This window comes from Canis lupus, chromosome 38, assembly GCF_003254725.2.
Source record: "Canis lupus dingo isolate Sandy chromosome 38, ASM325472v2, whole genome shotgun sequence".
In the NCBI taxonomy this organism is placed as follows: Eukaryota; Metazoa; Chordata; class Mammalia; order Carnivora; family Canidae; genus Canis; species Canis lupus.
In genome coordinates this window covers 12,189,895-12,202,102 of record NC_064280.1, presented here as the reverse complement: position 1 = coordinate 12,202,102, position 12,208 = coordinate 12,189,895, and the positions used below count along the sequence as shown (strand labels likewise).

The 12,208-nt window shown below is 33.6% G+C and overlaps 1 protein-coding gene across 1 annotated transcript in view; it reads left to right on the top strand.

Annotated features, from left to right (window-relative positions):
* Positions 1-12,208, top strand: part of USH2A (usherin) — a 686,658-nt gene that overhangs the window by 40,328 nt on the left and 634,122 nt on the right. Inside the window, 1 exon segment of the mRNA XM_025420646.3 lies at positions 1,828-1,960. Within this exon segment, the coding sequence (XP_025276431.3) occupies positions 1,828-1,960 (133 nt within the window).

Sequence of the window (12,208 nt, the reverse complement as noted above, 5' to 3'; positions counted from 1 at the left end):
AGCAAATGACAGTAACAGGCTGTAAAAAATGGGATGCAAAAAAAAAAAAAAATGCAGCCCTACTACCCGGCCAAGAGGTATATGTGCAGGCTCACAAGGAGTTGCTGTGTGATCTTAGGTCTTTATGTCAAGGCTTTGTTTTATAATTAAGTCAAATATAACACGGGGTCAGTAGATTTAAAGAAGTATGTGGTTTTAATAAAAAAGCAGATCGGATGGTATGGAGAAAAGCAATATTGAGTAACTTTTGGAAGAATTAATATTACCAAGTAATTATGTTGTTAACTCCCAAGACCGGTTGATTGGTTTGTTTGTTTGTTTGTTTTTTTGGAGAGAGAGGGCTATTGAACCGTGTTCTTGAGACACTCACTCACTCACATAATGATCTAAAGATGTTGGAGAATGATTTATTTTCATCAATTATTGTGAGGAAGTTTTAATAGAATAGCATTTTGAATACCATGATTTATTTTTAATTAAAATGTTAGCATCTAGCCTCTCGACTGCCACACATTCTTTCTCTCTTTTCCCTATTCCCAGTCCCACCTCATTTTTTGTTTGCCTTTTCAGCCCCTTTGCTAGAGCACCAAAGAGTCCTTTTTTTTTTTTAAGATTTTATTTATTCATGAGAGAGAGAGAGAGAGGGGGGCCGAGGCACAGGAAGAAGGAGAAGCAGGATCCATGCAGAGAGCCCAACGTGGCACTTGATCTCCGGTCTCCAGGATCCCACCCTGGGCCGAAGGTGGCGCTAAACCACTGGGCCACCCAGGCTGCCCAATAATTCCTTTTACATTCAAGTTAAAAGCACTTGAACAGGACTGTAGAGAGTAAAGTTGATGTCCAACAGCTGATCAGTTTATTCAGAAACATATGCAATCATTGAAGAGTGTGTACAGATACCATTCACGAAGTAGTCTGCATAAGAGTTTGAATTGGCTATTCAGGTATCACTGCACACAAAACTTCATAACTTCATAATTCCACAATTATAGTATAATTGAGGGGTCATCTAGCCACAACTCATGGAACAGATCTGGTTGGTCAAATGTTTTAATAAAATTTCACTGGAACACATCCTTGCTTGTTCATGTATGTCTTGTCTTAGGCTGCTTTCCTGTTAAGAGAGTTGAACAGTTGTGACCTGGACCATTTGTACCACAAAATCAAATCACTTGGCTTGCAGATAAACAATACTTATTTTCTGCCTGTTTACAGAAAAAGTTTGTTGATCCCTGATGTAGAGTGTTGTTAAGTTGTTTAATTAATTAGCCTAGAATATTATTGTCAGATTTTTATATTCCATATTGGAGAAGTACAGATGAAAATCACCAACTATGGTACCAACACTCATAAAGGAAATATTTACAAGAAGTATTTTGTATTAGTAACTTAAATTGAATTGTATCCATGTGTTATACATTTATGGTATATTGAGTTTTGAATATTTCTACCTTCTGTATTCATTTCTGTTTATTTCCAAATATGGTTATAACAAATTAAATCAGTGTCTAAAGGAACAGAATATTCTCAAAAATGTTATGAAGGCATGCAGTCAGAGCTGCTTAAATATAAGGGACAAATAATTATGTAAACCTGTGAATACCCTGGTAGATAATATCACAGCACAAAACTATAAAATGTAGGTTTATATCTAGGTGTGTAAACACACAGATATATCATTGAACCATGAAGATAAGTTGTTTTCAGTCTTTCCAACTGAAGAAAGTAGTGAAGTAGGGAGTTCACTTGAAATAGACTGCTGAAATGTAGTTATTATAAAATACAAGTTCACGCAATTAAAATAATAATGGTGATAATTTCTTGCAGGTGCATCAGACAAAAATCAGTTTCTTCATCAATGGTTTGGAGGAAGATAATACAGCATTTGATGCAAGAACTCTAAGTGGTTCAATAATAGATTTTGCCTCTGGTACTACACAAATAGGACAGAGTTTAAATGGTAAGGTTCTGGCTTCAGAGAATGTTTTATTTTATCCAATTTCATTATTGCTAAAGAAAGTGTCAAAAATAATATATTAAAATATCTAGGTTTATTTGTTTTCTAGGACTGTTGCCACAAATTAGCAGCAACTGGGTAGAAGCTTAATAAAGTAGAAATTTATCCTCTTACCACAGTTCTGGAGCCTACAAATCTTAAATCAAGGATTGGCAATGTTGATTTTTTTTCTGGAGGTTCTAATCAGTTGTATGCCTCTTTTTCTGGTGGTTTCTGGCTATCCGTAGTGTCCCGTGGCTTGTAGCAGCACAGACCCAATCTTCGCCTCCATGTTCACATGACCTTCTCTTCTGTGTCCCCTTCCCTTCTCTTCTCTTTTGAGAAGCCCTGTGGTTAGCTATAAAGCACACCTGGATCCTATATGCTTTCCTTCCAGATCCTTCATTACATATGCAAAGACCCTATTTCCAAATAAGATCACAGTCCCAGGTACCAGTGGACATACATTTTGGAGGTCACTATTCAACCTGCTATAGTAGGGATCCTTTAAAATTAAACTGTAACCTATTAAGATAGATTTTCAAAATAAGAACAATATCATAAACTATATTTTCTCAATATTTTTGTTTGGATTTTTAAAGTAGAATTTAAAATATTAGGGACTGAAAAATAATATTCAACAATAATAACCTGGATTTATGGTGTTCATATCTTCCCACCCCGAAATCAGGTCATATAGGTTTCAAAGATATTACACACCACATCCTGAATAAAAACAGAAATTAAATTTAGAATTATCTCGAAATAATTAACACAATTATCTGTAAACTGCCTACACTTTAAAAACGGAACTATTAGACACAATACAGAACTCTATGAAATAGGAAATATTTTACATTTTTCTACCTTCATAGATACAGTTAACTTTTTTATACCCTTCCAGTATTTTGTTACATATCACTGGAGATGTGGTTATAAATATAATTTTCCAAAAATGAAATTATAATACATATGCTTTCTCTGAGCCCTCTAAAAATAAATACTTCCCCTCCAAATGTTATGGACAATATTCCATGTTAATATGCCTTCTCATTTAAAATGGCTGCATTGTGCACAATTGGGTAGCTGTAACAAGAACTTTAAAACAAGTTCCTATTGATGAGCATTTAGATTATTCCTAATATTCCAATATTATTAGCAGTTATTTGCTAGAAATCACTATATATGTCAATATTATATACTTCTGTTTCTATATCTCTGTCTAATATATACACACATATGCGTACCTACATATGCATTTGATCAATTGTCTGTAAAGTTCCTTAAGACCTCACACTTTGGTCTGCTTGAATTCAAGTCCCATATCTCCACTCACTAGCCATGGGACTTGGAACAACTTTTCAATGACTCTAAAATATAGTAACCTCAAATTTATTTAATTTATGTATTTTTTAAGTTTTTAGTTTAATTCTAGTTAGTTAACGTAAAGCGTCATATTAATTTCAGGTATACAATACAGTGCTTCAACACTTTCATACATCACTGGGTGCTCATCATAAGTACGCTCCTTAACTCCTTAATCCATATCACCTACTTAACTCATCCCCCCACGCCCTCCCCTCTGGTAACTATCAGTTTGTTCTCTATAATTAAGAGTTTACTTAATTTGTCTCTTCCTCTCTTATTTTTTTCTTACCTTTGCTTATTTGTTTTGTTTCTTAAATTCCACATGAATGAAATAATAGGGTATTTTTTCTTTTTCTGGTTGATACATTTTGCTTAGCATGGCATTCTATAGCTCCATCCACATCATTGCAAATAGCAAGATTTCATTCTTTTTTATGGCTAAAAAGTCTTCTATTTTGTGTATATGTATGTTGTATATGTATGTATGTATGTATAATCTCACATCTATCATCTCTCTCTCTATATATATATAGAATTCCCACCCTAATATATATATATATAATATATACATATATATATATATATTATATATATCACATCTTCTTTATCCATTCATTGATCAATGGACACTTGTGTTGCTTTCATATATTGGCTATTGTAAATAATGCTGCTTAAACATAGGGGTGCATGTTTCCTTTTGAATTAGTGTTCTTGTATTCTTTTAGTTACTCCAAATTTAAAATGATGATGATGACATTACAGTTTCATTGTAAGGATCAAACAAGGCTATGTATGAAAGGTATTAGCATTTTTCCAGAATCTGGCACATTGTGGTTGTTCGAAATGCAATGGGACCTTTGATCAACAGAAGTTCTTAATTTCACTGAAGTCCAATTTGCTATTTTTTTTTATACTTAGTACTTTTCACATCCTGTTAAGCAAGTCTTTTCAAACCCTGATATCATGGAGTTATTCTTTCTATATTTTATTTAGAAATGTTATTATTTTACCTCTAAAGTTAGGTCTGTTTTTTATCTGAATTTATTTTTGGGTGTGTTATGAGGTTTAAGGGTCAAGATTTATTTTTTATTTCTCACCTGAATATTGAATTGACATAGAACAATTTTCATTAAACAGATAATTTCTTCACTACCCTGTATGAGTGGTAACTGTCACAAATCATAAACCTGTATATATGAAGATGGGTCTGTTACTGACCTCTCTGTTTTGTTCCAATGATTTGTTTGCTAATACTTGAGTCAAAATATTGAGTTTTCATAATTGTAATTTTGTAAAATATTAAATTTTGTAAAAATATTAAAATCTGGAAGTATTTAATTTTCCAACTTTTTTCCTTTCATTATTGTCTTGGCTCTTATATGAATTTTAGAAGCAGTTTTACAATTTTCACAAAAGTTCTGCTGGGATTTAAGTCATTAACTCAATTTTGGGAAAATGAGCAATGGGTGTGATATCAGATCTTCCAATTCATGAATATAATGTATCTCTTAACTTCTCCCAGTAATGTTGTTAATTTTCTGTCCAGAAGTCACACTCATTTTTAAGACTTAGTTCTATGTGTTTGTTGGTTCTTTTTTTGAGTGATTATACTTAGCCTTGTTTTGGAACTTCGTTTTTAATTTTGTTTCTGTTATACAGAAATACCATCAATTTTTATATTGATCTTAATTAAGGTCAGTGAGTTTGCTAAATTTTAATTCTAATAGTTACACAATCCTGTCAGTTGTATACAGTAAACATTCTATTTTTTCAAATACTTTCAATGAATGCATAAATGGTCATGGCTTTGGAGTTGTCATGTAGCTTTTATAGGTGCTATTAATTTTGAGGTAACATAAAATTTCAATTTCTGTTCCCCTATGGCTTGAGCTATCTAGACATGATCTAGTTTATAGAAAAAAAGATGTGTATTTTTTGATATTCAGAATATATTCTAAAATTCTGTGGTTAAATTTCCTAGCTCTGGTGTCAGAAAACTTAGATTTGAATCTAATCCAGTTGTGTGCCTTTAATGACGATATATGTATCCTTTGTAAATCTCAAGCTTCAAATCTATGAAATGATGTTTTAATAAATAATTCATAAGAATATAATAAGAATTATATGAGATCATATGTGGGTGTAATATGTTGCTTGTCATATAGTAAATGTTTGGTGAGTGGCAACTATTATTAACCTCTTTTAAGATCTATTTTCTTATAAGTTGAGGTAACAATATCTTTCTGTAGAATTGTTGAGAGATCAGAAGACAAAATGTCTAGATATAACACTAATTTGTATATGCTTCTCGATCAAACTACACTCACGTGAAGAAGTAATTGAAGGTAACTATATATTTAGAAACTGGGTTTGAGTAATTAGTGTATTGGAGAATTTTATAAAGCATTCTGTATGCAGGATTTCTTAATAAAACATTAAATCTTGTGAGCCTTATTTCAATATTTAATCCCCATTAGTACTTCTAAAAGTGTTTTATTGCACCAAATGTTGCTCAAAGTATTCGATAGTGCTATAAATTAGTCCGCTATGCACTGTGGGGTTTAAATGACTTGCTTTTATTCTTCTTCAGTACACTAAATGTTGAATGAATGCTTCAAAAGGACTGTGTGGCCTGAGTATGATTATTTGTTTTTAAACTATGTAAAAATAGTTTAACTTCTGTTTAGAAAATGTATCACTGGAAAAGGGTTTATTTCAAATGTTATTTTATTTGTTATTAGTTTTTATTACACTTTTCTCCTTAAGATTTGGGCATCAGAGTGCTACAAGAGAAAGGGTATTTTAAAATAATTTTTTGTCTTTATTCTATCAATTTATAGGTACAGTTGTACCTACTGTATCTTTTCTCTAATTAGAGATGGCATATAGACTGGCTCATTACTTCTGCCTAATGAGCCAGGCTCCATGCCACCTCTCTAATCAGAAAAGAGATAGGTACAGAATGTTCCCATGGACTTATTATAAATCATTTTCTTTCTCTCGCTTGCTCCTTTTTTTTAATCAAAAAATTAAGTCACTGTCCTCCATACTTTTGTCCATATCCAAGATGGTTTCATTCAGGAGAGGTAATTGTGCAGGAGATTACTGTGAGCTGAATTAAGGGTGCTCTCATGCAGTGCCCGGCCGGCTGTCTCTGCTTTGGAACAGACACTGCCTCAAACCCAAGCATATCAAATGAAGGCCTATAGGAGATCAAGATGTCTTTCCTCTCTTTCTCTGGTTGGGTTTAAGTTGTTTCCCTGTTTCTGTACCCAGGAAGCAACAACTTTTCAAATGAGGGTTGGCTTGCTACAGAGCTGTATTTTGTGTATGTGTGTGTGTGTGTGGAGGGGGGGAGGTAGTGTCTCATCTCTAACTACCATAACTTCCCAGAAAAATATGCTGCCTGACAGGATGAGCACTGGGTGTTATACTATATTTTGGCAAGTCGAACTCCAATAAAAGAAATATGCAGAAAAATATGCTGTCAATGACACTTTCTATTGCTGCAGGACTTATCTTTGCCTCCTCTAGGAAATTAATCAATGACCACATGGATGCTTTTCACTGACCTCTGTATACATATTAATGAAATATGTATAAATATAACATAGGTATGCTAATGAGATAATCTGATTTGGTCTGGCTGATTTTTTAATATACAGATATAAACACCTTAGACCATCTCTATCAACCAATATGTGTCAGTCAGTTCCTTCTTCGAGTACTTTCTTCCAGAGTGGGTTTATTTAAATGCCTCCAGTTGGGCATAACATTTAGATGAGTTATGGCAGTAGGCATGTAATTATAAGTCTCTAATTTCACTGTGGTTATAAACTATAACAGACCCCCAAATTTTGGCTTTAAAAATATAAAATTGTGTGAATCAAACCTTTTCAGGGCGACTTCTGAACTCATTTATCAACAGAGTTCTAATTTCCCTATATTATGTATTTAAAAGTATGAAGCACTTTCTTAGGAAAGTAATTGGATATTAAAGAATCAATAAAGATTTGTTGTTTATCTGTGAAAGTGAATACACAGGGAAGAAAAGAATAATCATCTAAAGCGAACTCTATTGTATGTATAGACCACATCTTCTTTATCCATTCATCTTTCGATAGACACCGAGGCTCCTTCCACAGCTTGGCTATTGTTGACATGGCTGCTATAAACATTGAGGTGCAGGTGTCTCGGCTTTTCACTGCATCTGCATCTTTGGGGTAAATCCCCAGCAGTGCAATTGCTGGGTCATAGGATAGCTCTATATTTAACTCTTTGAGGAACCTCTATACAGTTTTCCAGAGTGGCTGTACCAGATCACATTCCCACCAACAGTGCAAGAGGGTTCAAGGAGAGGTGGATGGGGGGATGGGGTGACTGGTGACTGGCACTGAGGGGGGCACTTGATGGGATGAGCATTGGGTGTGATACTGTATGTTGGCAACTCGAACTCCAATAAAAATATATATACAAAAAATAATAATAAAATAAAATCTAATTTATAGATGAAAAAAAATAAAGCTAACTCCAACTTCCTTTCCCTTCCATGTTTTCTACTGTGTATTGTGTTTTAAGTAACCTGCTTGATTTTTATTCTTTAGTTGAATGCTACTTTTAACTTCTGCTGGCATCCCATAGGTAAACATGTGTAATCTCAGCTAAGTGTAGAGGATAGGAGAGGAAAATATTGAAACATCGAACATTTTCCTTATAGTTGAGATTATGATAAAGTTTTTCTGGGAGAATTTTTTTTTTTGGAGTTAGATTAAAAAAAATAGAAAAGTATAGACATTGATTAAGACAGGCTAATGGAATGGAAAGGTAGTATAGAAACAAGGTACATATAGGTAAAGAGGAGTTTGATTAAAGATTAGGCAGTATTTCAGATTGTCCTAGAGAAGATATCTAACAATAAATCAGGACAGTTGGCTAACAATGTTACAAAAATTAAATGATAAGTTCAGTATATGCCTTACAAACATATTAAATAAATACTGCCATGAATTAAAATTTAAGAGTAAAGTATATAATCATGAAGTAGTAGAGGAAAATGACGGCAAATGTTTCTACAATCCTGGCATACTGAAGAGTTTTATTTGCATGATGCCATGGCCAGAATCACAAAAGGAAAATACTGAAAACAACTGCCTAATAAATGGAATTTAAAAATCAAACAATGCCTATTATTTTGTATTTAGTTTGGCAAGGAATAAAAAAGTGAAATTAGTGTGGAAAGAGTTTAGGATAATCTGGCAAACTATGAAAAGTAGAAATGTGAACACTATTTCATCCAAGAATTGTACTTCCAGGATATATCTCAAGAATATAAGTAGTGAAGGCCCTAAATATGTACTCAGAAGTGCTCACTGCAGAATTCAAGTAGCAAATAACTGGAATGAATTAAAAATTTCAAAAGGGAGTGGATTAAACAAATTTCAGGTTATACCTACAATGGGAAAGTATGCACAACTAAGAGAAAGGAAATATGTCTATTTGTAGAGACATGACAATAGAGTCATGATGTGTAATTACACGAAAAAGCAAGAGTGTGCGATATAATACACTCTAAATTGAAAATGGGTCAACAAACCAGAAATCTACACCAGACATCCAGACATTTAGTTATTTTACATACAAATTATTATTGCTGTAATAATTAGTGCCTAAGAAGCAAGGCATGAGATTTAGAATCAAATTTGGGTCTGAATCCCAGCTCTGCTTCTTAAAAGCCAAGTGACTTTGGCAAAGAATTTTAATTCCCAATCCAATTTCCTGATTTGTCTTCCTAATTTTTCTAATTTGTCGTGTGTGTACATAGTTTTCAAGGTACTTGTAAAACTTACAAATACTATTTACTTGGTTCATGTTAGGTACTGTATAAAATGTTACTGTCATAAATATTAAAGATAATATTGTTAATTCAGGCATCAAGTTTACTGATTTTGTGAAACTTCAGTATTTTTAAATGATGTCATTAACAAGATTTAATTTTTGGGCTCAGAGTCAAAATTTTCCTGGGGTGAGGAGGGATAAAATGTTAAATTTAGAGTAATGATGTGCTAGATGTTTGAAAGTGCCATATTTTGTGTAGGTAAACCCCATGAAATAATATCTTTTTCTCTTTAAAGATTAGCCCTCTCTGATATGCTTCTTTGTTTCCTGCAAACCCTGTGTTCTACCTGCTGTTATTTTTCCTCACCCTGAAGAGCTTCCTTTTCCATTGTTCATAATTTAGTTGGAGGGAAATAAACTCAACTTTTGTGAAAATGTCTTTAATTTATCTCTGTTTTGAAGGATATTTTCACTAGATGTAGAATTCTTATTTTCTTCAACACTTTAAAGAATTTTGACTTACTGCCTTTTAGGCTTCATTTTTTTTCTGGTGAGAAATCAGCCATGATTTCCTCTCAATGTTTCCTTGTATGTGGTATGTTGTTTTTCTCTTGCTGCTCTTAAGATTTTCTCTTTGATATTAACACTTTGACTAAGTTGTGCTTATATGTAGTTTTTATTACATTTACCCCGGATGAGGTTTGATCAGATTCCTGGATGTGTAAAATAATATTTTCATTACTTTTGAAAGTTCTTGATAATTACCTCTTAAACTTTTCTTTCCTTTTTTGCATCTTCTTTCTCCTTTTCCTCTTGGACTTCAAATACATTTATTTCAGAGCACTGGATATCATTCCACAGATCCAGAGCATTTTTGTTTGTTTATTTGTTTTTGTTTTCCCTACTCTTTAGTCTTGGTGTTTCTCTTTGCATACATCTGTTGCCCTGTCTTGAAATGCACTGATCATTTTTATTTTTTATCTAGATTGCTGTTAAGCCTATGTAGAAAATTCTTCACTTTTATTATCATAATTTTCATTTCTAGCATTCCTATTTGGCTACTTTTTTGCAGATGCTATCTCTCTGTGCAAGTTTCCTCCATCTAGTCATACATGTTGTCAGCCTCCACTTCACTAGATCTTTTAGTAATTTTGTCTTAGGTATTTTCAAATCCTTTTTTGATAATTCCAGTGTCTGGACCATGTCTGCATCACCCCCCTATTGATGGTTTTCTCTCTAAACAATCAATGGGCCACATTTTCTTCATGTGTCTGAAAATATTTTTGTTGTGTGCTAGACATTTTGCATATAGGTCTGGAAATACAGTGAAAAATATTTACCTTTAGAGAAAACAGCACTGCTGGTTTTCTCAGGTAGAGAGAGAGAGAGAGAGAGAATGCGTGTGTTGGAGGAAAATTAGTTGGGGAAGAACAGCCTGAAACTGATTTGAAGTTGATCTGAATGTGGACTTTATTACAATTTCAATATTATGTCATCCACCACTGGTTCCAGGTGTTTGAGGATAGAATCAGGTTGGGTGCAGACTCACAGTTGTAGTTGGGCTCTTTGGAATTCTAAGCTGTCGATCCAGCCAAGTATGGCTGACTCTCTCACCTCTCGCTTTCTCTTAGGGAGACAAGCAGTCCTGGGTCCCATCTCTCCTGTGAAAATCCTGTTACTTTGTAGACTTTAATTGATTTAGATTTCTTTCTGCCCTCTACTTTCTAATGGCTTGAAACATGATTTCATAGCTTATTGGGCATATTTTGGTTGTTGGGTTGATAGCAAAGTGATGGTCCCTTGCAAATTTCTAGGTCTTGATCCAAAGTTGAAGTCTAGCCATTATTGTAACATCTCATATGTGGCTCTTTTCTTTCTTTGTATAACTCTCCACTTTACCTCTGCTGTCTGCTAGGCTCTCTCAGCTAGGGCTGGTCTCTGGCTCTCTGGACAAAGAAGCTACCCATTACTTAGCCTCAAGGATTATTTGGGTGGGATTTAGGCATTGAATTTGTAGTTATCACTTTTAACTTTTTTCTGCAGTTTTTTTGGCCTTTATGGGCCCTAACTTAACCTCTGGCTTTTTTAATTTTACATCTGTTTTCTTTGGTTTGCCTGAATTCTCTTCAATGAAATATGCCAGTATTTAAAGCTGAAAGATGTTGAGGATTCCTCACATTTTTGTTGTTGTTGTTGTTACAAATGTAGCAGATTGCATTGCAGTAGTAGATGCAGAGATGCATCTCACTAGCAACCATGTGGCTTATACGGAGCAACATCCATACTTTCATGTCAGTGCCTCATAGAGCTTCCTTTGTCCAGAAGCAATCTTTTAATCACTTTGTATTTTATCATATAAACTTCTTGCATTTCCTTTTTCTGTCAGATATATGTTAGTATTTATCAGCTTGCACCCACTGCCCTGAACCCAGTAATCCTTCAATACATTGGGGATCTTTAATCAATTGACCTAAACAACTTTCCAGGGTCCATCATTCCTTTGATCTTACTAAGTTTAAGTTTCATGGTCAAATATTAAAATCACTTCCTCACACACACCTTAGCTCCTCTGCCTTTTTTTTTTTCCTTATTTACTAGTGTTATTGTGGCAATGCCACTGTAAATATACCCAATCAGAATGACTTGTCTCACCTAACATTTATGACCATAAATCTCATATGTACCCCTGATGCTGCCTTAGAATCATTCCGTATTTCCTTTATATATTTACTTTCCTTGTCTTATGATAACTCTGTACACATTTTGTTCTTTCCTTAACTGTACTTCTTATTTTGACTCTTAACTATTACCTTCCACTTCACTATGAAATTAAAATAAGTCATAAAAAACTTCTATAAATTCCACTGCTATATTTACTCACCTGTGTCATATAATCTAGATCTTATCAAGATAATTTTCTCAACATTTCCAGATTATTCTTATATTTGCCACTATTTTGGAACTTTTCTAGTATTAATGGAATATTTTAAGGGCATACAGATATGTGGT